Source organism: Melozone crissalis, unplaced genomic scaffold, assembly GCF_028551555.1.
Source record: "Melozone crissalis strain CALT ecotype California unplaced genomic scaffold, PUWL_Pcris_2 ptg000014l_1, whole genome shotgun sequence".
NCBI classification, from domain to species: domain Eukaryota; kingdom Metazoa; phylum Chordata; class Aves; order Passeriformes; family Passerellidae; genus Melozone; species Melozone crissalis.
This window is the reverse complement of record NW_026535792.1, coordinates 18,673,721-18,698,052: the sequence shown is the minus strand read 5'-3', so window position 1 is coordinate 18,698,052 and position 24,332 is coordinate 18,673,721. Positions and strand designations below refer to the sequence as shown.

The 24,332-nt window shown below is 50.6% G+C and overlaps 2 protein-coding genes across 2 annotated transcripts; both read left to right on the top strand.

Moving 5' to 3' along the window:
- The first annotated feature begins 410 nt into the window (after window positions 1-410).
- On the top strand, window positions 411-8,046 carry SEC11A (SEC11 homolog A, signal peptidase complex subunit). The gene is made up of 6 exons (XM_054272721.1): window positions 411-511; window positions 619-728; window positions 3,245-3,394; window positions 6,826-6,945; window positions 7,374-7,431; window positions 7,575-8,046. Exons 1-6 carry the CDS (start codon window positions 461-463, stop codon window positions 7,623-7,625), a joined length of 540 nt encoding a protein of 179 aa, XP_054128696.1. The 5' UTR covers window positions 411-460; the 3' UTR covers window positions 7,626-8,046.
- Window positions 8,047-17,649: 9,603 nt separating this feature from the next.
- NMB (neuromedin B) lies at window positions 17,650-21,930 on the top strand. The gene is made up of 3 exons (XM_054273015.1): window positions 17,650-17,787; window positions 18,208-18,410; window positions 21,692-21,930. Exons 1-3 carry the CDS (start codon window positions 17,655-17,657, stop codon window positions 21,737-21,739), a joined length of 384 nt encoding a protein of 127 aa, XP_054128990.1. The 5' UTR covers window positions 17,650-17,654; the 3' UTR covers window positions 21,740-21,930.
- Window positions 21,931-24,332: the final 2,402 nt, after the last annotated feature.

The following is a 24,332-nucleotide window of genomic DNA, read 5'->3' as shown; positions in this document are numbered from 1 at the left end:
TCAGTGTGCATTTGGTTCCATGTGTATTTGGTTCAATATGGGTTTGGTTTGATGTGTTTGGTTCCCTGTGTGTGTGGTTCGCTGTGTGTTTGATTCGCTGTGTGTTTGGTTCGCTGTGTATTTGGTTCACTGTGTGGGTTTGGTTCGGTGTGTTTGGTTCGCTGTGTGTACCCGGGAGGGGAGTGACTGGAAGAGGCACGGACGGACCTGGGCACGGGTTGGACGGCTTTTGATGGAGCGGGGCATTGCTGGCTGCGGTGTTTGGCTGGATGGGTGTTGTGTTGGCTGCGGGTGCCGGTGCGCGGGGCTCTCTGGGCTGAGGCCCGCTCCGTTCCCGTTCCCGCCCTGGTGCCCGGTGTCCCGGTTCCCGCGCGGCGGAAGCGGCGGTGACGTGTCGGGCAGGCGGAAGCGGAAGCGGGGCCGTGCGGGCGCGGCGGTGGCGGCGGCGGCGGCGGCGGCGATGCTGTCGCTGGACTTTCTGGACGATGTGCGGCGCATGAACAAGCGGCAGGTGCCGGAGGGGCCGGGGGGCAGCGCCGGGAGGGCGGGAGGGCGGGCGGGGCCGGTGCGCCTCGCCGTGCGCGGGCGGCGGGGCCTCACCCACCCCTTGCTCCCCAGCTCTACTACCAGGTGCTCAACTTCGGCATGATCGTGTCCTCCGCCCTCATGATCTGGAAGGGGCTCATGGTGGTGACGGGCAGCGAGAGCCCCATCGTGGTGGTGCTGAGGTCAGTGCCGGCATGCGGGGGATTGAACCCAGCGGGTTTAACTGGGTCCCCTCACGGACGGCTCAGGCGGAGCCACAGCGGGCTGAGAGCTCCTCGGGAATCCAGGCTCAGCAATAGCGAGGGAGGAGGGAGCGGGTAGAAAGAGCTTCTCACCTGGCTGTGGCTGGGAAGAGAGAAGGAGAGGAACTTTATACCCGGGCAGGTAGTGACAGGACAGCCCTGCCAGAGGGCAGGGTTAGAGGGGTCAGTGTGAGGAAATCCTGTCCTGTGCGGGCAATAGGCCCGGGCATAGGCTACAGAGAGAAGCTGTGGCTGCTCCATCCCTGGCGGTGCCCAGGCCAGGTTGGACAGGGCTTGGAGCACCCTGGGATGGTGGGACGTGTCCCTGCCCATAGCAGGGGTGGAAGAGGATGAACTTGAAGGTCCCTTCCAACCCATCGGCGATGGTTCAATGAGTTTCCATTACAGAGGTGGTCCTGAGCTTAACATTTGTCACTCTGTCAAGTTTTGGGTGTCACACATTGTCCTTACAGGAGTGCCCTGCACTGGGTGCCACCACTGTTATCCCACCTACCTGCTGCTTGGAACAGATTCCCTGGGCTGCCATTGGGTGCTGGCATGGATATTGCCCCTGCCCTGTGCATGGATGTTGCACCTGCCCCATGCATAGATATTGCATGTGCTCTGTGCATGGATATTGCATGTGCTCTGTGCATGGATATTGCCCCTGCCCTGTGCATGGATATTGCCCCTGCCCTGTGCATGGATATTGCCCCTGCCCTATACATGGATATTGCCCCTGCCCCGTGCATGGATATTGCCCCTGCCCCGTGCATGGATATTGCCCCTGCCCCGTGCATGGATATTGCACCTGCCCTGTGCATGGATATTGGCCCTGCCCTGTGCATGGATATTGCCCCTGCCCTGTGCATGGATATTGCCCCTGCCCTATACATGGATATTGCCCCTGCCCTATACATGGATATTGCCCCTGCCCCGTGCATGGATATTGCCCCTGCCCTGTGCATGGATATTGCCCCTGCCCTGTGCATGGATATTGCCCCTGCTCTGTGCATGGATATTGCACCTGCCCTATACATGGATATTGCCCCTGCCCTGTGCATGGATATTGCCCCTGCCCTGTGCATGGATATTGCCCCTGCCCTGTGCATGGATATTGCACCTGCCCTATACATGGATATTGCCCCTGCCCTGTGCATGGATATTGCCCCTGCTCTGTGCATGGATATTGCACCTGCCCTATACATGGATATTGCCCCTGCCCTGTGCATGGATATTGCCCCTGCTCTGTGCATGGATATTGCACCTGCCCTATACATGGATATTGCCCCTGCCCTGTGCATGGATATTGCCCCTGCTCTGTGCATGGATATTGCCCCTGCCCTGTGCATGGATATTGCCCCTGCCCTGTGCATGGATATTGCACCTTCCCTGTGCATGGATATTGCCCCTGCTCTGTGCATGGATATTGCCCCTGCTCTGTGCATGGATATTGCCCCTGCCCTGTGCATGGATATTGCCCCTGCCCTGTGCATGGATATTGCACCTTCCCTGTGCATGGATATTGCCCTGCTCTGTGCATGGATATTGCCCCTGCCCTGTGGCCACTCTGCCTTTTCCTTTGTGTTTCTGCATCATTCTTCATGATGTAGAAATGCACATGACCAAGTGCTGCTTACCAAAACCCCCTCCTGAAGAGGTGCAGGGCAGCTGTTTCCCCCTGCTCCTCACAGTGAGTAAGACAGGGGTGGTGAGGTCACAGCCCCTCTGCAGTGACTGATCTGCTGTTCTGAGCTGCATCTGCTGTGCTCTGTGAAGATAAAACACAAATGCACGCGGTACTTTAAAGTTCATTGTTCTGTTCTGCATTATTTATGTGGAATTAGGAAGGATAAGTAGTTGGTAACAATTGCCATTTACAAGACAGAAGAAAAATATCTTGAGTCCTGGTGCCTGAAATGAGATAATTAAGCAGAGCAATGAATCATTGTAACAAATTTTTGGCAAGTCCCTTTGTCTGTTTCAGATGGGAATGCTTTCAGTGCTTTGTTTCTGATGATTATCTGTCTATCTCTAAAAAATAAATTAAATTTTAAAAAGCTTCCTATCATTACAGAGCTGCCAGCATTGCCTTGCCAATGGTGAGCTCAGGAATCAAAAGACAGTGTTCATCATCAGCTTTTTGCTTATTAAAAAAGCTTTTACTTTTGGATGTGCTTGTAACACAGTGCTCTTTTCCCAACAAACCCAAACTGCTGGCAGTATGATGACTGAAAACCTGATTGCAGTAGAGGTTACACAGTTACCCAGTCTCCAGGGTGGTTTTCTCAGAAGCTCTTCATCAATGTTTCAGCCTGGTCTTGAACTCTTCCAGGAATGGGGTATCCACAGCTTCTCTTTCTCATGATGTTCTTGTTAGATTTTTCTTAAAGGGCCGTGAAAACCTGGTACTGAGTGTTGAAATGTTGTTCAGTTGTTCCTTTCCTGTTTTTCAGTGGGAGTATGGAGCCTGCTTTCCACAGAGGGGATCTGCTGTTCCTCACCAACCGAATTGAGGATCCCATCAGAGTGGGAGAAATTGTTGTCTTCAGGATAGAAGGAAGGGAAATTCCCATTGTCCATCGTGTCCTGAAAATCCATGAGAAGTATGTGAGGGGTTCTGGGGGTTCTGCTGCTGCTGTTTCCCTATCTGGTGTTTTTCATGGGTAAACAAGGGGTGGGGATGTCAGTCATGGAAAATCAGGTATAGGAGGTGTAGGACACTCCTATTCCACTGTAGGAAGTGACACAGGAGTTTCAGGCAGACAAAATCTGTCCTGCTTTGTTTACTTGTAAAGATCATAAGCTGTGCCAGTGCCCTGGACACTCCAAACTGTAGAATCATGGAATTGTTAGGGTTGGAAGGGACCTTAAAGCTCATCTCATTCCACCCTGTGCCATGGGCAGGGACACCTTCCACTATCCCAGGCTGCTCCAAGCCCCATCCAGCCTGGCCTTGGGCACTGCCAGGGATGCAGGGGCAGCCACAGCTGCTCTGGGCACCCTGTGCCAGGGCTGGCCCACCCTCACAGGGAGGAATTTAATTATTTTATCCCATCTAACCCTGGCAGTAGGAAACCATTACCCCTGTTACTTCAGGGCTCTTGTTTGCAGTCCCTGTCCATCTCTCTTGGAGCCCCTTTAGGCACTGGAAGTGACACCATGCCTGTCTCCTGTGCCATCCTCTCTGTCCCCAGCTGCTGTGCTGTCTGCTGGAGCAGGGCTGTGTTTGTGTGTGAAGTGACTCTTGTTTGTGGGGCACAGCTGTGGCAGAAGGTGTTTTGTGTGTTTTTAGAGCTTGTCCTGGTCTTTGCTGTCATGCACACTCAGGGCCTTTCATCTCTCTAGAAGGTTGTGTTGTTGTGCTCAGTCTTTGTGTGCTGCTCACTCTCAGCACTGGGGAGGTTGTGTGTGTGAAGGAATGGAGCAGGCATTGGTTTCATGGCTCATCAGGTCTTACCTTTCCAAACAAACTGCTTTTCCACTGCAGTCAGGAGCTTTCCTGCTTTGCTGGATGGAGCTGTGACCTCTCCAGGTCACAAGCCAGCTGTGTGAGTTGTTTGAGTGAAAACTGAATCTAGAACTGAGTCCCTGATTCTTCAAGGCATCTCTGGCAGGCAGCAGCTGGTTGGGGTCCCAGCATCTGTTCCTGCTCAGTGAATGTTTGCTGGTGGGAGCAGGAGCTGGGCCAGGTGGCATCTGAGGATTCCTCTGGCTCAGATGTTGATGGGATGGAGAAGGTTCCTTTCCCAAAGCTGCTGGAATATCCAGACCAGTTATCTGCTACAGCTGAAGGATGACCAGCCTTGTGCATGTGAATACCCAGCTGGAATCCTGGCTCTGAGGCAGTAAAACAATGCCTCTCCCAGCAGGCAAAGCTGGTCAGATTTCTTCTTCACCCATTCTTTGCTGTTCAGGTTTATTCTGTACCCAGAGCTTTGAACAGTGGCAGTTTGCAAAGTGCTGTTCTTTGATACCACTGATTTAAAAATAACTTCACTTTATGGGCTGAATTTGACATCTGATGTTGCACAAGCATCTTTTGTGATGTTGTGGGAACTCTTTCAAGTTTTCCTCCTCCTCTGTGCTGTGCAGCATTTTCTCTCCAGATGTTGCCCACCCTTCTTTTTGTGTGACTCTATCTCTAGATATCAGGGTATCCAGCACTATTTTTGTTTAAATATAACAGGGCCATAGTGCCAATCTTGGCAGGCTGAAAGCATTCTGCAGTATTTTAGGTTTCATTTAACTGAAACAACCAAACACAAACCTAATCTTTTTATTAGGAGAGATAAACTGAAAAATCCATATTGCAACCTGAACCTGGGAGCTGAAGGCAGGATTTGGGTGTCTGTTGCTTCTTTCACTACTTAAAGAATAATTTTCTAGTGCCAGTTTGGAAGTGCAAAGTCTCTGCAGAAGCTGACAGGAGTGTCAAAATGCAGGAAGACAGAAACAGTGTTCTCTATGATTTTGGGGCAACTCAGGCCCCAGTTCCCATCAATATTGTGTCAATGAGAAAATGTCTGTTATTTGCTGGCCTTTTCTTCTTGTTTCAGCCCAAAATTGAATTCATTCTTTATTACTAACACAGAGTCTGCATTCCAAATTTACTTAGTGGTTTTGGAGCAGGGTCACTCACCTCAGACAGCAGAGGATTGCACCATGGGCTTCTCATGCTGCATCGTGGCAGAGCCTTGACTCTGCTCAATAAGGTGCTGCACTCCCACACCATCACTCTTCAGAGCTAAACTACATTGTCTGCACCCTGGGGATCTTTATCTTTTCCCAGACAGTGTTTGTTGTTCCCACACAACGAGCCAGATGTGCTTTGGAGAAAGAGATGTGAGTATTTTCCCTTTTTCCTTTCCAAACTTCTCCTGTCAAGGAGCCTGTTGGTGTTCGTGCATGATGGAAACAGCCTGAGCTCCACAGAACTGCATTCCTGTTTGCATTCCATCTGTCATTTCTGGGAGAGCTGAGATTCAAGCACTGAGGATGCTCCTGCTCAGCACCTGAACAGGGAAAGAATCTTCTTCCTGGTCAAAGCAAAGATTCATCTACTCCTCAATCCTGATTCTGGCAAGCTAATTCATCTCAGGATTAATTAAACACTAGAAAGAGCATGTAGTGATAATTTCCCTGCTTCCTGCAGGTTACAGTTTCAAGCACAAAGTCCTAGTTCTTTATGAACAGCCTAATTTCCTCTTTTACATGGAATATTGGGTCAGTTTTTCAGCCAATACAATTTTTTGCCAACCAAAATACCTTTGCACAGAGACATGGTTTAATTCTTCTCTGTCTGGCTTTAACCCATGATTTCTGAGCTCCTTTTGTTACCCTCTGGCTCTTGCACTGGAAGAGAAAATCTATTTGATTGTTGCTGTCATTTGTGGTGGATTATGACATATCTGTCTCATCAGTTCTGTCTTTTCCAGGCTGGAGGGTCCTGGTCTGTAGTTTCTTGTATGGAAGGGGTTCCAGACCTTGTTAATAATTTCTCAACCTTTGCTAGTTCTTCTCTTCATTGCAGAAAAGCATCTGGGGGGCTCAGCAGTGCCCAGAGCATTCCAGATGCAGGCACATTGTGAGTTCATGCAGTGGCATTGTGGTATTATTTGGGTTTTTCTGTCCCCCTTTCCTAATCAATTCTAATTTTCAGCTTGCTTCTGCCCACTGCTGAGCACAGCTGTGTGCTTCAATCCCAGTTTCTCCTTTTGTGTTGTAGTCGGGGGACCAGAATTCAATATTTGTGTGAAGCAAGAGAAGCATCAACACAAGATGGGTCAAAAGGCAAGAGGCAATAGCTGCACCTGCACTAGAAACTGTTCTGAAATTCTGCTGGGGCCAGAATTCATTCTTCCCGTGGCAGCTTTTTCCAAACCATCTGCTTTCTGCTACATTTGCCACTTTCCCTCTTTTATCCTCCTTGAATTGTAGGACATGGTTGCTTCTAGTGCCCTTGTGTTGGTCTCTCCATGCTTGTTGTTTTAACAACTTTCTGTCCTGCCTCACCTGGCTGTCTTGTCTTTACCAGGCAAAATGGAGACATCAAATTTCTGACAAAGGGAGACAACAATGCTGTGGATGACAGAGGGCTCTACAAGCAGGGGCAGCACTGGCTGGAGAAGAAGGATGTAGTAGGACGAGCAAGAGGGTGAGTGGAGTTGAAAACAGTGGGGCTTTTCACAGTGCTGTCCCCAAAAGCCATCTGGTAAATCCCCTTTTGCTGGGTTTTGTAACCTGCCTGGGAGTGTGGAGAGTTCAGTTCTTGGTTTGGTTTAAGCAAAGGCATTGAGGTGTAGGCTGTGTCCTGAGGTGTTGGTGCTGGATGGACAAAGATTTAAGGGTAGGTGGGCTCAGACTTGGTCAGAATTGTCATCAGATTTCTCCTGGGAGGCTCAGTGTTTGCAGGCAAGTGGAATCTGAGCCAGGCATAGGCTGGAACACCCTCAGGGCTGGTTGTCACCCACTGCCACAGGGAGGAAGTCACCAGCCCCTTGATTACAGCCCTCAGATGCTTGAGTGACTCTCCCTCTGCACCCTGGAACAGTGTTTGTTTTAAAAAAACCTTTATTCTTGTAGATTTGTGCCCTACATTGGAATAGTGACTATCTTAATGAACGATTATCCAAAATTTAAGGTAAGAACTCCTCTATTTCCTGCCTGCTTTTCCCACCCCAGCTATAATTCCTTGCTGAGAACACAGGCAGAGCCCTGTGCCCTGCGGGTTTGCTGCTGTAGATGTCAGTGTGCACTCCTTGTCTCCTCTGCTCTCTCTTCCAGTATGCAGTCCTCTTTTTACTGGGTTTATTTGTGCTGGTCCATCGAGAGTAATCCCTTGCGCTGAACTACTGAAGATGAAGGTGCCATGGAATTTTCTAGATGAACCTCTAAAGTAGCTGATGGTCCAGTGTACCAGGAGAAAGAAGAAAGCATGCATTTCAAAGCTTCGTGCCAGTTTGGGTTTGTTTTGGTTTTTACTGCTCAAGGGCGAATGTTTGTCACAGTATTTCCAATGGTTTGTCACATTTTAGCCTTTTTAGTGAATTTTTATATTAAAAATTTGAGCCAAAGTGTTTAGTGCTTGTAATTTGAAGCTGAGCTTCCTCTCCAAGTGCCTCTGGGACCGTGTGCTCAGTGTGTGCCTGGCAGGGCCAGGTGCCCCCTCCCTTGTGCTCACTGAACTGTCCTCTGGTGACTTGTGGCCATGACAGCTCTTTTCCAATTCAGAACTGGAATAAAGATTTTGCCTCTTGCCACGTTTTTTGTTATTGCCCTGATGAGAGCAGCCTCCTTGCCCATGTTCTGGGGGATACCTGGGCTTTGCTGAAAGCCACCATCTAACTTGTTCTCTCTCCACAGAGCAGTAGCAGCTGCTCCTCTCACCCCTTTTTGGGGAATAATCTGTGTTTCTGTAAATCACACTGAAATAATCTGTCTAAACACTGCAAAGTGTTTGGGGTAGAAGATGGCAAGGGATTACTTTGTGCGTTGTGCCACTAGGTAACAGAAGGATAGAGATGGGAAATACCCACAGCTCTTTGACAGGGATGATGTAGCAGGATGCAATAATAAAAATGCTTAATTTTTATTGCAAATTGAAAGTTGCAATTCATTGCAATTTTATTGCAATTTATTGAGAATTGCAAGTTTAAATTGCTATTTTATTGCAATTTCCAAAAATTGTTTTGGAAAAGGGCTTCAGGTGTCCTGGGAGCTGGCCACGTCTCACAGCTCACCTGAAAGCTACAGACTGCCCTGGGTCTGAAATAAAAACCCCACAGGGGTCTGAAATAAAAAACCCATGGGGTCTGAAATAAAAACCCCACCTGTCACCACTGCTTTTTTCTGAGCTTCTCATTCGGGCTTGTGGTCCTGCAGGTGGAGGTGTTGTCAGAAGGAGCCCAGGGAGGAGGTGCAAGGCAGTGATGCTGCAGCTGATCAGCTCTTCTCCATGACTGCTCCAGGATTCCAGAGCAACAGGAATCATTGCAGATGGTCCCTGCAGCCTCACACACAGCTTGTGTAAAGCAAAAGCAGTCAGGAAAAGCAAGGACAAACCCCAATGGGGTGTTTATGGCTGTTTGCAGTTTCTTGCACGTGTCTCTCTTTGGGTTTATCAGGCCTCTCCCATCTCTGGAGGTGAATTGTGCCATTTTGCTGGTTTTGATGTTTCCAGCTGCTTTGTTCCCTATGTAGGATAAAGCAAACATCACCTGTAGGGCACTGCAAAGAGTCTACAAACAGCTCCAGCACTGAGCCTTGAGCCTGCAGCTCTGAGTAATCAAAACTTCATCACAAAAATGGTAATAAAATCTGTATCTCCTGCCCCCAGTGTTAGAGCCCTTGAGAGGAGAATGTGGATAAAGCTTCTCTTTAATTATTGAGTTAAGGGTGGCATGTTCTGTCAGGAGTGAAGCCCAGGCAGCACTGGGAGAGCAGGGAATCTCTGAGATCTGCTCTCAGTACAGAGCACCTTCCTGAGGCATTCCTGCCTCTGCAGCTCGTGTGGAGCCTGAATCTGACCCTGCTTTGCCTTGAGCCTGAACAGCTTCTGTGCATAAATGAGTTTTACACACAAAGGGCTGAGCTGAGCTTGTCTGAAAGCTGCAAACCAACACCTCCCCATGAACACTCACTGGGAGTGCCTCTGCTGCTCTCCAAGTTCTCTCCCTTTCACACCTTCCCCAAAATTCTGAGTGTGTAAAAGCAGTTTATTCCTGTCACTGAGCTAATTTAACCAAAAAAAAAAAAAAAAGGCTGAAACACAAAGGTTTTAACTCTCAAAGTGCTGAGCCTGCAGGTCTTGGCAGGATCTGTCCAGAGGGTGGCAGCTGCTGTCAGGAGTCCCTGGGCTGGGGGACACAAGGTGAGCTCTTGCAGGAGAGTGTGCCCTGCTCTCACCTGGTGCTGTGGGAAGGAATTGAGCAGATGTGGTGGTGTGAGGTCCTTAGGATGAGGTGAGAGATGAGAATTTGACTCTGTGTTCTTAGAAGGCTGATTTATTATTTTATGATATTATATTTAAAGAAATAATATACTAAAACTATACTAAAGAAAGAGAAAGGATTCATCAAAAGGCTAGAAAAGTGTGAATAATAAAAACCTATGACTGACCAGAGTCCTGACACAGCTGGACTGGGACTGGTCATAAAGTAAAAACAATTCACATGGAACCAATCCAAGATGCACCTGTTGGTAAGCAACCTCCAAACCACATTCCAAAGCAATCAATTATTGTTTACATTTATTTTCTGAGGCTTCTCAAGTTCTCAGGAGAAAAATCCTGGCAAAGGGATTTTTCAGAAAATATCACAGTGACAAACAAGTGCTTGAAAAATGCAGGGTGGTTGTGGTGAGGGGTGATGGGAGCTCCAGAGGCTTCTCTCCAGGCTCTGCAGGCACTTGAGGAACAGGAACCATGGCCCTCAAGCAGGGGCTGCCATGTGGCATTTGGGAATTCATCCCTGCAGCCCTGTTGTGCTGCTCTCAGCTCTGTGCAGCCAGGGATGTGGCTCTGCTTCCTGCAGCTGGGAAATAGGGAGTTGACTCCAACAGGCAAAGGATAACTTGGCAGCCAACCCCATCACACTCCAACACCCAGCACCCCCTGTGCCACCTCCCATGCCAGCTCCCTCCTGCCTTGCAGCCAAACCTTTCCTGCCACAGGATGTGGGGGCAGCGTGACACAGAGCTGCTGCTGGCTCCATCCCATCCCCACCAGATTTATTCTGCTTTGCTGAGCAGAAAAGGCACGGAGTGAGCAGGATGTGTGGCTGGCTGGGTGCTGATGCTGAGGTGTTTGGGAGCACTGCTGAGCTCCCACAGAGCCAGAGTGCCTGGTGATATGTCACAGCCATCTTTTATGAAAAGTCCTTTCCTTATTATTTTTTACTCCTGAGAAGCTCGGAGGCCTCAGGAACAAAATGTAAACATTGATTATCTGCTGCTGTGGAATGCAACAGGTGCATCTGTGATTGGGCTCATGTGGTTGTTCCTAATTAATGGCCAATCACAGTCAGCTGGCTCAGACTCTGTCCCAGACACAAGCCTTTGTCATCATTCCTTCTTTTTCTATTCTTAGCTAGCCTTCTGATGAAATCCTTTCTTCTATTCTTTTAGTATAGTTTCAATATAATATATATCATAAAATAATAAATCAAGCCTTCTGAAACCTGGAGTCAGATCCTCATCTCTTCCCTCATCCTCAGACCCCTGTAAACACTGTCACAGTGATAGAACTTGATGTGTTCATGTTTTATTTCAATTTTATGCTATTTTTTTTTTTCAAAGGTGAAACTGTCTGGGCAGCTCCAGCAAAGCCAGTGCCACTGGAGGCTCTGGAAATGGCTGGAGATCCTCATGTCACCACAGGAATGGGATTTGCTTGTAAAGTACGTGGGTGTTGAGAGGTCTGGTTTCTAAAGGAGAAAAAAAAAAGAAGGAAAAATCTGCCAGCACTGATTGCTGCAGTGTCTGTTGTGGTTGGTTAGAGCCAAACAGGGCAGGTTTTCTGTGAGCAATTCCAGTGCTTAATTACAGCTCAGTCACATCCTCAGTGCAGGCACAGATTCCTTCACGGGCGGGAGCTGTTCCATGAAGCAAAGCCATGCTGGGCTCTGTCTGACGGCTGCTGCAATTCCAGGGGGTGATTTTCTCCTTGTGTCAGAGCTAAATGCATAAGCAGGAGCGTGATGGTTGGGAAGTGAGCTGTGAGGGGTGATTGCAGCAAGCTGGAGCTGTGAGCCAGAGGCTGGGTTTGTGTGTTTGTGATGCTTTAGTGCACGGTTGTTGGTTGAACAGCAGTGAACATCACGGTGCTTCATCCAGATCTGTTGCTGCTTATTGCTTTGCAGGGGTTCACAGAGCTCAGGTTTTGTCAGCTCCCCACTGTCTTTAATGACATTGGGTAATTTCATGGTGATTTTCGTGCCTTTAAAATCAGAACAGATCAACTGTGGTTTTTTTCCAAGGAGCATCTTCAAGATGAAACCTGGTCCATGCCTGAAGACCACAATGCACAACACAAAGTATGCAGCTCCCAGGACAGCCCAAAAGTTGGCCAGGAGAAGGAGAAGAGGCAGAGAAGGAAGAGAGGAGGTGCTCAGAGCACCTTGGGGATGGCTCCTGTGCCAGAGCAGGGGCAGAGCAGCTGTTGGTGTGACCCACACGGTGCCAGTGACTCAGGGCTGAATCAGATGGGGAGTGTCCTGGCTCCATCCCCCAGGAGGATGCACTGGGTGATGCCAGAAGGGCCCAGCCTGTGCCATTCCCACAGTGGCAGCAGCTCAGGGTGGGAGTTGGTGTGTGTGGGTGACTGATCTGAGACTGTCATCCCTGGGAGAAGAGAAGCAACACCCACACTGTGCTTTCAGAACAGCCTCCTGCCCCTTGGAGCTCTCCCCAGCCTCCTAACACTTTGGTCCCTGTGTCATCTGCACCCAGATTCTCACCTGTCAAGAGCCACAGGACTCTGCCAGAGGTGATCCACCAGCCTGACCATGTTGGATTCGTGTGGGACACAGGGGCTTTCCTGAGAAATCTGCCTCGGTGGCTCTACTGTGCCCTAATTGAGTGGCTTTGCTGTGGGTTCCTAGTCTGCCCAGCTCTGAGTCCCTCTTCACATTTCCTTACCCCTCAGTTTCTGTAAAAACCCACCAGCTCCATCACACACAGTCCTGCTTGCCCATGGGGCAGGACCCACCTCTACATGCTGGTTGAGCACATTGTGTGTCAAACCTACTCCAGCTCATGGGGAAATTCATAAACTTGCTCACTTCTAGCAGGTCCTGTGAGTGCCTGATCCAGCAGGGTCCCCTAAACCTCAGGGGAAATAAACACCTTCACAGAGAGCAGCCTAAACAGGGATGGACTAGGAATTCACCCTTTGTGATTGAGAACCTCTGAGATCCAGGATGGAGCAGATGCTCTCAGTCTCTTGCTCCTTCTGCCCAGCTCCTCATCCTTTGACTATTTGTGCTCCTTCTGTTTAACAATTCAAAAACCCTTCCTGCATCTCTCTCTGCTGAATATCTTGGTATCACTTTTGTTTTTCCAACCTCCCCTTTCCCCATAAAGACAGTCCTGAAGGAAAAATAATGTGGAGGGAATGAACTTCTCTGAGCCTTGATTCACTCAAAGTGGGATGTCAGATTTCTGCTGTTTAATTCTGGCTGGGACACTTCTGAGCTGGGCCTGGGTTTGCCTGGAAGAAAACACGATTTTCTTCTCTAAGTCTTCTTGCAGAACAGTTATTTGTATATGTCCAGCAGTGTGGAGTGAAAGGGAGACCTCAGGGAAAACCACAGCTCATTTACAGCTTAAATGAAACTTGAAAATGAGTTGAAAACAAGATGTGCAAGATTTCAAATTTTATCTTTTATAAACAACAGCTATTGCCTGTGGATGAATCCCTGTAACAGAGGGATTTAATCTTTGTAAACAAGAGAAAAATGCATCAAAATAGACCCTCAGGCGTGTGGCAGGACCTGGCTTTGGAGAAATGGTGAAGAAGAGGCTGAAGCAACCTAACTGCTGCTAAGAGTTTTATTGGCACAGGGGCTCTGTGAAGGAGACAAATAGGGGAATTCAAGGCCTTTGCTCTTTGTGTTTGTTTTTTATTAGAGCCATCAGTTTGAGCACATATTTGCCTGCCCAGGTGGATATTTGCAGGGCCTGGGAAGCCTCAGCTCCCCAGCATGGAGTGTCTCCCTTGCCAGCCTGGCCACATCTCTGGGGGGTGCAGAGTCAGTGCTAAAGGTACGAAAACATGGAATTTCAGAGTGATTTGGGCTGGGAGGGACCTTAAAGCCCAGCCAGTCCCACCTCCTGCATGAGCAGGGACACCTTCCACTATCCCAGGGTGCTCCAAGCCATGTCCAGCCTGGCCTTGGACATTTCCTGGGATGGGGCACCTATGCCAGGGCCTCACCACACTCACAAGGAACAATTCCTCCTCAATATCCCATCCAACCCTGCCCTCTGGCTGTGGAAAGTTATTTCCCCTGGTCCTGTCCCTCCATGCCTTGTCCCCAGTCCCTCCCCAGCTCTCCTGGAGCCCCTTCAGGCCCTGCCAGGGGCTCTGAGCTCTCCCTGGAGCCGTCTCTGGTCCAGGTGAGCACCCCCAGCTCTGCCAGCCTGGCTCCAGAGCAGAGGAGCTCCATGGCCTCCTGTGGACTTGCTCCAGCTGGTCCATGTCTTTCTTGTGCTGAGCAGAGAAAAAAGAAAAATGGGCCTTGCTTGAAAGCCCTTGAACCCAGGGTATTTTCAGGTTGGTCTGTTACATTTGTTAATGAGGCCCTTCTGGCTGTGCAGTTTTTACATCCATTTATTTTGCCTCGTTGTGGTTTTCCTTTCTTTTCCTGGTGAAATCCTGCTTTATCCTTAGGTGCATTTAGGGGATTTTCTACAAGTGCCTGTTGCACAGGGCTGTTATTGCTCATCTTATCCCTGCTTGGACAGGAGTTTGGTAAGGAGCAGAGCACTCTAAGAGTAGACTTGGAACTTGTGGAAGAATTTGGAGGCTTATGGGCAAGGTGAAGCCACAGGGATATGTGTTCACTGGGGTCTTAGAATGAGGGAAGAGATGAGGATCTGACTCCATGTTTCAGAAGGCTGATTTATTATTTTATGATATATATTACATTAAAACTATACTAAAAGAATAGAAGAAAGGATTTCATCAGAAGGCTAGCTAAGAATACAATAGAAAAGAATGATAACAAAGGTTTGTGGCTCAGACTCTCTGTCCAAGCCAGCGGACTGTGATTGGCCATTAATTACAAAAATCCAACATGAGATCACAGATGCACCTGTTGCATTCCACAGCAGCAGATAATCATTGTTTGCATTTTGTTCCTGAGGCCTCCCAGCTTCTCAGGAGGAAAAATCCTAAGGAAAGGATTTTCCATAAAAGATGTCTGCAACAGGGATCATCCACCTGGATTTCCCAAAGGTATTTGGCAAAGTGCCCCAGCAAAGGCTCCTGAAGGAAGGAAGCAGCCCTGGAATAGGAGGTGAGATCCTTACAGGGGAAATTGTTTGCTAAAAGGTAAAGAACAAAAGGGAAGAGGGAAGAGACTGGGTAATAAAAGAGATGAAGTTTAAATGTGCATAAATATAAAATGGTGCACAGGGAGAAAAACCAATTTTAACTCTATTTATGAAACAACGGGTTCCAAGTTAAGTGTTACCATCTGAAACATCGGGGTTGTTACAGATTGTGCTGTGAAAATGTGAAAATGTCAATTCTGTGGTCAGCAGCCATCCAGAGCAAACTGTGTGTGTCAATTGCTGGGGAAAACGGAGCAAAACAACCCCTGCTCCCTCTGGCTGCAGGGGATGCTGAGCATTCCTGGAACTCTGAGGGGTTGTGGGTGGGAAGGGACATTCCTGGAGGGTGTGGGGCTGTGCAGGGCTGCTCTCACCCAGCCCCGGAGGGTAAATCCTGCAGAGAGAGGAGGGGATCTCTGTGCAGACCCTCCTCTGAGGGTCTCTCTGCAGATCCTCGAGGATATAACCATGGGCAGCTGGAATTTTCCAAGGAGTCACCTCAGCCCCATCTCCTGCATCACCTGGTAAAGCCAGTGTGCTGACTGTCAGCAAAACTAATTTATAAACTAGAATTTCTTCAGCATTTTTGTATATAAGCTGGGAGGATTCCCTTGGAGGCTGAGAAGGTAAATCTCTGCTGAGCTGGATGCAGCAAGCGGCAGAGAAGCACTGCAGTGACAATTCCTGCCTGGAATGCTGCAAGTCCCAGCAGGCTCCTTGCTCTGATCCACCAAAGTGGGAGGCAGAAAATCTGCCACAAACCCCACCAGGCTGGTGATGGCCAGGTTCCGGAACTCAGGTCCTGGGTGCCAATTATTTTCCCTAAAATTAGGAGCAACTTCTTTGTGAAGGCTGGAAAATCCAGAAGAAATCAGATCTCTCTGTTGGAGTCTGGGGCTGGTTTTTACCAAGGCTGCTGTGGAGGAAGGAATTGCTGCTCCTGCCTGGATCTCAGCGCTGCTGCGCTGCTGCTCAGTGAGTGCTGAACCCTCTCAGCAGCTGTTTTCCAGCAAAGCCCCCCTGGCTGCCCTGAACTGTGCTCCCACTTGCAGCCTCCAACACATCCCTGAGTAGCTGCTCTGGTGCTCTTTGCCGACTTGAATCAGGGTTATGGGCTCACATCTCCCCCACACACACCATGAGGCCAAGCCTTGGTACTCAGCAATCCATCTGACATCCCCTCAGGTTTTGAGGGCACTGAAAAAGGGCAGGAATTCCCTGATCTCCTTTTCCCAGCCTTCCCCAAGCTTCCTTAACAGTGCCACCGGGATGGAAAATACCTGTTCCTCTGCTCCCACCCTGGCTGAGGCAACAGCAGCTGAAAAAGAAGGAACATCTGGCTGCATCTGGCTAATTAGAGCAGTGCACAAGCCTTCATCCTGTTTGAAACCCTGCAGCTTCCCTCTGCTCATCCCTTGTCCCTGGGGCTGCCTGAAGGAGTGGGATTTACCCTGTCACGCTTCAGTTTGTGCCATAATTGCCCAGGGCTCTTCCATCTGCCCTCTATAATTGGGATCACTTTATCCCTGCCTCCATCCTCCCTAATCCTGCAGGGAACCCCTCAGCTTGCTGTTCCCCACAGTGCAGGATTGTGCTCAGCTTCCCAAAAAACATCCCCAGGGCAAGGAGAAGCCAGACTCAGCAGCACCAGGATCTTCCTCACACTCAGCACCTTCTCTGGACCTCCCCTCCTCCTCCTCCTCCCTTTCCTATATCCCCCACCCTCTCCAGACACCCCAAATTTCCATCACTTTGGCCACCACGAGTGAATTTAAAACTGTTTTGAAGAAAAGGCTCGGGGTGATATCCATCCATTTCAGGCCATGTTTTGTCAGTGCTGTGAAAAACACCAATCACTTGTTTTTAAAATTTTAAAAGTTTGATAATAATAGTAATGGTTATAAAAATAGCAATATAATTAGAGTAATAATAATTTGGGCAATTTGGATTAGGACAATATGAGACAATAAGAGCAAAGAGTTACAGATGGTCCAGGTACCTTTTTCTGGGCAACACAAGCCCAAAAAAGGACCCACGTTTACAGAGGATTAACCCTTAAAAACAGCAGCCTGCTGCATATCCATACACCTCATACATGATGCATGAATTCCATTCAAACACAGGATTCTGTCTGGTCAATGTCAGTTTCTTCCTCTGACTCCTGACTGCATCTTCAGGGCTGAGCAGGCAGGAAGAGATTCTGTGCAGTGTGTGCAGAGTTGAGTGCTTGGCAGATTCAGTTTAGATGTAATATAATATAGAATAATAGAGTATAATAAAGTAATTAATTAGCCTTCTGATAAGATGGAATCTTATCAGATCTTATCACTCTCTCCCTCCCATCGGGGGCAAAAATCTCCCCTATACTCATGTACTGGGAGATGGCCTGGAGCTAAACCGGGAACGGAGCTCAGGGCTGAGCTCCGGGGCAAAAAGAAGAGGAGAAAGGAGAAGGCGGAAGATGGGCATGGAGAGATGTGGGGACGGGGATCGGACTCGGCGGTGGGTCTGTCACTGTCCACCTCAGCGGTGGGTCTGTCACACCTCCCGCTCCGCCGGGGCGCTGGGATAACCCACGGCGGGCACGGGCGGAGCTCGGAGCGGGTCAGCCCGGGCGGGACCGGGACGTGTGGCGGTCCCTCCCCGTTCGCTGTCCCTCCCCGTGTGGCAGTCCCGCTATGAGCGGGCGGAACCGGGAGGGGCTGGGCTATATCGCCGTCCCTCCCGCCGCTATAACCGGGCTGTCCCTCCCCGTGTCGCCGTCCCTCCCGCCGCTATAACCGTGCGGGCGGCGCTGCGGGTCCCGGGGCGATGGCGCTGCGCTGCCTGCTGCTGCTGCTGTGCGGAGCCGCGCTCGGACCCGCCGTGCACCTCGACTTCGCCGAGCACCGCAGCCAGGCCGCCAAGATCAAGGTCAACCCCCGCGGCAACCTCTGGGCCACAGGTACCGGGCGGGGACGCGGGGACACGCGGGAGGTGCGGGCACGGCGACATCCGTCCCGTCCTGTGGCTGCCTTGCGAGCTGCTCCCACCGGGGAGGGGATGCTGGCAGTGCGCGATGGGCAGGGGTGAAGTCACCCTGGGCAGCAGGTCCGACATCCCCAACAGGCTGAGCGGTCTGGCATCCCTGGGTGTGAGGTTCGGCATCCCTGGGTGTGAGGTTCAGCATCTCTGTAAGCCCAGAGATCCTGTCAGCGGGAACACAGAGTGAAGTTTCCCAAAAATCCCACGTGGAACTAGTGGGGTTTCTGGGTTTCCCTTCACTCAGCTGCTTTGGGCATTAGCTCGCTCGGTGCTCCCTGTGCTGGTGCCAGCTCAGCTGCAGCCCCGTGTCCCCCCAGACATGCCGTGTGTGCTGTTGCAGGTCACTTCATGGGCAAGAAGAGCGTGACGGGCTCCCCACACCTGGAGGCTGCCGAGGAGCCCGCGGTGCCCGTGGTGTTCGGTCCCTCTCTCCGAGCCCTGCTGGAGGACATGGTGGAGCTGCTGACCCGGGAGCTCCTGAAAATCCTCTTGCAGGAAAGGCTGCTGGATGAGAACCAAGGGAAATACGACCTCACTGGCCAGGTGAACATTTACTGAGCTAGAGGGAGATGCTCAGAGCAGAGAGGTGGAGGAGCTCTGCTGGAGAGGGGAGCCCCTGCACAGCTTTAGAGATGCACTCCCCTCTTCACCCTCCTTTAACCCTCCTTAAGCCACTTTTAAAGACCAACCATAACGGGAGAGGGGAGAAGTGTCCTGAGGCTTGTGCCCCGCTGGGCAGTGACAAATAGTCCCAGGTGCCTGGGAAGGGTGTGAGGATGAGCAGGTAACTCTGCAATGGAGCTGGGGCAGCAGTGGTGTGCGGGGGTTGTTAATAAACATCTGGGTCTTCCTCAGCCAGATGCAGAAGAGGATGGTGTCCCCTTTCCAGGGACAGGGAAATCCTCTCTCCCTGTTATTGCCACAGCAGGAGACCAAGAGGGGATGCAGTGAAGGGAAAAGCATCTGTGAAGCAAAGAGCTTTGGCTCTGTGTCCCTGTGGTTGGGATGCCTCGATGCTGAGGGCACAGAGCCTTGCAGGGAGTAGCTGTGCATTGCTCCTGCTGCTGCAGAGTGGGTTTGGGGGAACAGGGAGAGGGCAGGAGCTCCACTGGTGCTGCTGTGCATCAGCACACCCTCACTGTGGCTTTTACCTTGGAGCTCCCCCAGCCCCTGGTGGAAAACCTGCCCCTGGGAGCAATGCACAGGCACAGATCCTCGGGCAGGATGCAGAGATTGAATTGCTCAGTCCAGAGATGGAATTTCTGCATCCATAAATAGAATTAGGCTGTGTGGCTCTGCTTGTCTGTTGCCTCCTGCACACCTCCCTGGTGTCTCACCCTTTCCAGTCACTGCAGAAGTAACTGGGAGTCTAAAAAGGGTAAAATCCTCTGGGGTCAGTCCCACCTGTGCTGTCCCCCTGAGGCAGTGCCTGAGGAGCCATCCAGCAGCCCTGCATGCAGGTAAAGCCATTTCTGCTGGGCAGGGCTTTCTCCTCTTGGGCACGGGTGTGTCTGTGCAGGGGCTGCCCAGAATGCTGCTGCTGTGCCACAGGCTCCAGCTGGGTGTGCCAGAGCCCTGCCAGCCCTGGCAGTGCCATTCCCAGAGCTCAGGGCTGGGTGCTGCCCAGTGTGGCACTGGTGCCACAGCCTTGCTCTGCTGGGTGCTTTGTGTGTGCCCATGCAGGTGCTGCTGCCTCTCTGGGGCCAGGTGGGCTGCTGTGCCCATCACAGCTGGGCTGCTTGGTGTGAAACTGGCTCCTGCCCCTCCCTTTCTCTCCCCAAAGCCTGGAGCCTCTCCTTGCTCAGTGCCCTGGTCCCCTTGGGCACCTTGCTGGGTTCTGTTTCTGCTTTTGCTCCTTGGGCACCTCTGAGCACTTCCCTTCCCCACCTCCTGCCCTCCTGCTCCTTTCTCAATCCATCCCCAGGGCATCCTCAAGTCTGTGCTGCTGTGGGTATTCCAGAACTGCCTCTGAGTGCTGTCCACCTTGTACTGGTCTGTGTGACTCACCTAGAAAAACTGTTCTTGCTCTGTGGTAGTCACAGCGCCAGTCCAAACCCCTGCCACTGTGCCGGCTTTGCCCTCAGCATGGCTGCTGTTGGACAGCAGGTGTCAGCAGCCCGCCCGAGCTATTCTGTGTGCTGCTCCCTCATCCCTCAGCAGCCAGCCCGAGCTATTCTGTGTGCTGCTCCCTCATCCCTCAGCAGCCCGCCCGAGCTGCTCTGTGTGCTGCTCCCTCATCCCTCAGCAGCCCGCCCGAGTTCCTCTGTGTGCTGCTCCCTCATCCCTCAGCAGCCAGCCCGAGCTATTCTGTGTGCTGTCCCCTCATCCCTCAGCAGCCAGCCCGAGCTATTCTGTGTGCTGTTCCCTCATCCCTCAGCAGCCAGCCCGAGCTATTCTGTGTGCTGTTCCCTCATCCCTCAGCAGCCAGCCCGAGCTATTCTGTGTGCTGTCCCCTCATCCCTCAGCAGCCAGCCCGAGCTATTCTGTGTGCTGTTCCCTCATTCCTCAGCAGCCAGCCCGAGCTATTCTGTGTGCTGTTCCCTCATCCCTCAGCAGCCCGCCCGAGCTGCTCTGTGTGCTGTTCCCTCATTCCTCACAGAGCCGCATCTGTGTTCCCTCATCCCTCACAGCCTTTTCATGGTTCTGCCCTGCAAGCTCCCTGTCCGTGCCCTGCTCAGGATCCATCTGAACTTTTTGGTTCCATCTCAGCTTTCCAGCCGTGTGTCCAGTCAGGGTTTGACTCTCAGCGTGCTGGGGCTTCGCTGGGATATTTCCTGAAAAATCCCTTGGCCAGGGTTTTTCTCCGGAGAAGCTGAGAGCCTCATTGCTCTGTGGGACAGAGGAGGAGGAGGATCCTCCCATCCTTTGTCATCTCCTGGGGTGTGTGGCACTGACTCCCCATGGAATGGAGCAGCTCCAGGTTTGGGGAGAGCTCTTCTGCCTGTGCTCAGTGCCAATCCCACAAAACCTCTGTGCCTCTTCCCTGCTCTGTTTTCTGCCTCTTTCTGCCCTCTCACATTCTCTGCTGAATGAGGCTTGTGATTATTAATTGTTGTGGTGTTGTTGTGGGTCCCACGACGAGGTGAGAGATGAGAATTGACTCCAAGTTCTTAGAAGGCTGATATATTATATTATATTATATTATATTATATTATATTATATTCCATATTATGTTATATACCATATACCATATGATATAATATAATATTATAGTTATTGTATTATATTTATTACATTTATTATATAATATTACATATATTATATTATTTTATATTATATTAATTGTATTTATCATATCATATATATTATATTTATTATATTATATTTATTGTATTATAATGATATACTAAAACTATACTAAAGAAAGAGAAAGGAGACATCAGAAGGCTAGAAAAAAATGATAATAAAAACTTGTAACTAACCAGAGAGTATGACACAGCTGGACTGGGATTGGTCATGAAGTAAAAACAATTCACATGGAACCAATCCAAGATGCACCTGTTGGTGAGCAGCCTCCAAACCACATTCCAAGCAATCAGATAATTATTGTTTACATTTCATTTCTGAGGCTTCTCAGGAGAAAAATCCTGGCGAAGGGATTTTCCAGAGGCTCTGTCCTGGAGCTCAACCAGCGGCTGCTGCCTCCCTGGGATGAAGTTTCCCTCAATATCTGAGCTGTGGTTCAGCTGCTGGAGCACAGATGGGAAGCTCCTGGCTCATCCTTCTCATGTGCCCTGAGGGTGCCATGGGGTGTTTGTGTGCCCTGCCCAGGGTGGGGATGGGGCTGGTTGTGTGCATGTCTCACTGTTGTGTTTTATTTGCAGGAGACAGGGCTTTTAACAAAGGTGCTGGAGAAGTACTTCTCAAACTGAGGAGGAGCAGCTGGGGAGGATGAGGTGTGCAAGGTCAGCTGTGCCTGTGAACAGAGGAGAGCTCCGTCCTTGTGGGCTCCTATAGCAACAGCACTTTTATTTATTCTTTCTGAAATATTGTTAATAGTGATGGTGTGTGTGGAAGTGGAGCCTCCCTGTGTGTTTTGTGTTTCCTTGCTGTCTGATGTGCCTGTGTGAATAAAACTGGATCTTTGCACAGACTCTTCTGTGGGGGGAGGAAGGCAGAACCCAGGGGAATGGGCAGGGGGAGCTCCTTGGGGAAGGGTGAAGGGAAGCTCCCAACAGCTCAGAGGGTTGGATTCATATCCCTGCACCCTCTGCTCACTGAAGGAGACCCTGACATATAAAACAGCACACCTGTGTGACGGTGTTCACAGGGGTCTGAGGATGAGGGGAGAGATGAGGATCTGACTCCATGTTTCAGAAAGCTGATTTATTATTTTATGATATATATTACATTAAAACTATACCTAAAACAATAGAAGAAAGAATTTCATCAGAAGGCTGGCTAAGCTAAGAATAGAAAGGAATGATTCACAAAGGTTTGTGTCTCGGCGCTCTGTCCGAGCCAGCTGACTGTGATTGGCCATTAATTAGAAACAACCACGAGACCAATCCCAGATGCACCTGTTGCATTCCACAGCAGCAGATAATCATTGTTTACATTTTGTTCCTGAGGCCTCGCAGCTTCTCAGGAGGAAAAATCCTAAGGAAAGGATTTTCCATAAAAGATGTCTACAACACACTTGGGTGAGCAGATCCCACCACTCATCACTGGAGCATTTGTGACCCTCTTTGCTGGGAATGCTCCCAGCAAAATCTTGTCCTGGCAGGGCTGGGGTTGAGGCTCAGAGTCCTTGTGGCACCTCAGGGTTCACTGCAGGCTCCTTGACCATCACACACTGCTCTGGTTCTGAGGCTGCTTTGTGAGGATGGTTTGGTGCTCCCTCCCCTCGTGCCTGCAGTTCAACACTCACAGGGGCAGAGGCACAGCCCTGGGCCCTTGGCTGTGCAGGAAGGCAGGAGAAGGGAGCTGAGGGTGAAATGGGTGATGGAACAGTGCCATGAGCAGACTCTGGGTCTGTTCCTTCTGGAAGTGCTGCTCACAGCTGCACCCCAAGGCTGCCAGCCACTTGTGGGGGTCACAGAATGGGTTGGGGTAGAAGGGAAACCTTGTGGCCATGTTCCAGGGACAATTCCACTATCCCAGATTGCTCCAAGCCCTGTGCAGCCTGGCCTTGGGCATTTTCAGGGATGGAGCAACCACAGTTGCTGTGGGCAACCTGTGCCAGGGCCTGCCCACCCTCACAGGGAGGAATTCCTTCCCAATATCCCATCTAACCCCTCTGGGAAGGAGTTAGCCATTCCCTGTGTCCTGTCCCTCCATGCCTTGTCCCCAGTCCCTCTCCAGCTCTCCTGGAGCCCCTTCAGGCCCTGGCAGGGGCTCTGAGCTCTCCCTGGAGCCTTTTCTCCTCCCAGCTGAGCATTGTGTCAGCCTTTCCTGGTAGCGTCTCCATGGCCCTGGAGATGTCCCCAGGAAGAGCAAAGCCTGGCAGCAGAGTGACCATGAATGAAGCCATAAGATTTCACACTCTGCTCCCCACAATTCTGGTGATAAATTCAGCCTGAGCCTTTGGTCTCACAGGGGGAGAGCCCTTTGCCCAAGAGCAGGAACCTCAGAGCCACCTCACACCAAGCCAAGGGATGATCCAGCATCTGAAGGTGCTGAGAACTAGTAGAGGGGTCAAAGCCATGGTAGGAGACCTTCCCCCCATGCTCCCTGTCCTTTCAAGGGTAGTTCAGATCCTGTGGAGCCTCCTCTTCCTCACTGTGGAGCAGCCCCTGGGAAGAGCAGCACCTTGAGGCTCCCACATCATCTGCTTCTTGTTGTGTTCTGGGATGTGGGTGACCCCCAGCTCACCTTTTCATTAGCTGGAGTAAAGCTTTGACTTAAAACTAATTATTAGCAAGAAAAATAATGAGCCTGTGGATTGTGTTTGACACTGGAGGAAGCCAGATGCCCCTCAGCCAGCAGAGTGAGGGCCTGACAGCCTCAGGGGCTTCCTGCCTTGGTGTGCCATGGGACCACCCTGTCCAGCTCGCTGCAGGGGGAGCAGGGTCCTGAGGCACCCAGGTGAGACCCTCACTGTCCCCCTGACCCACCCAGACCCTGTCCAGCTGCCTCTCTGTCTGTCTGTCTGTCTGTCTGTCTGTCCCCAGCCCCCATCCCTCTCCTCTGGGTTGGGATAAAGAAGGGTGAGGTCACTTCTTAACTGCTGCCATGGGCAGAACTGGCTCACCTCGGGGAATATGAGTTTATTTATTAATTCATTTAAGTATTTGATTCATGTTTGGGGAAAAAAACAACCCCCCAAGCATTTTCACACCTGGGGAAGGCACCTCCCCTCTGCCATTGTCACTCCCAGGCCCTCTCCTGCTCCCAGATGTCCCTGTGGGTGACATCTATTTATCCCTCACAGGCAAACCACTAAAATCACTGTTCAACCCCTAAATCACCATTCCCTCTTGAGTTTAGATTACAAATGAGAGGGTCAGGAAAGCTTTTGAGGAA

Bases quoted from the DNA above. Each gene is read 5' to 3' on its own strand.
- SEC11A (XM_054272721.1), top strand. From the start codon at position 461: ATGCTGTCGCTGGACTTTCTGGACGATGTGCGGCGCATGAACAAGCGG. The intron at 512-618 runs GTGCCGGAGGGG...CTTGCTCCCCAG, and splicing joins GGCGCATGAACAAGCGGCAG to CTCTACTACCAGGTGCTCAA. The intron at 3,395-6,825 runs GTATGTGAGGGG...TGTCTTTACCAG, and splicing joins GTCCTGAAAATCCATGAGAA to GCAAAATGGAGACATCAAAT.
- NMB (XM_054273015.1), top strand. From the start codon at position 17,655: ATGGCGCTGCGCTGCCTGCTGCTGCTGCTGTGCGGAGCCGCGCTCGGA. The intron at 17,788-18,207 runs GTACCGGGCGGG...GTGCTGTTGCAG, and splicing joins CGGCAACCTCTGGGCCACAG to GTCACTTCATGGGCAAGAAG. The intron at 18,411-21,691 runs GTGAACATTTAC...TTTTATTTGCAG, and splicing joins AATACGACCTCACTGGCCAG to GAGACAGGGCTTTTAACAAA.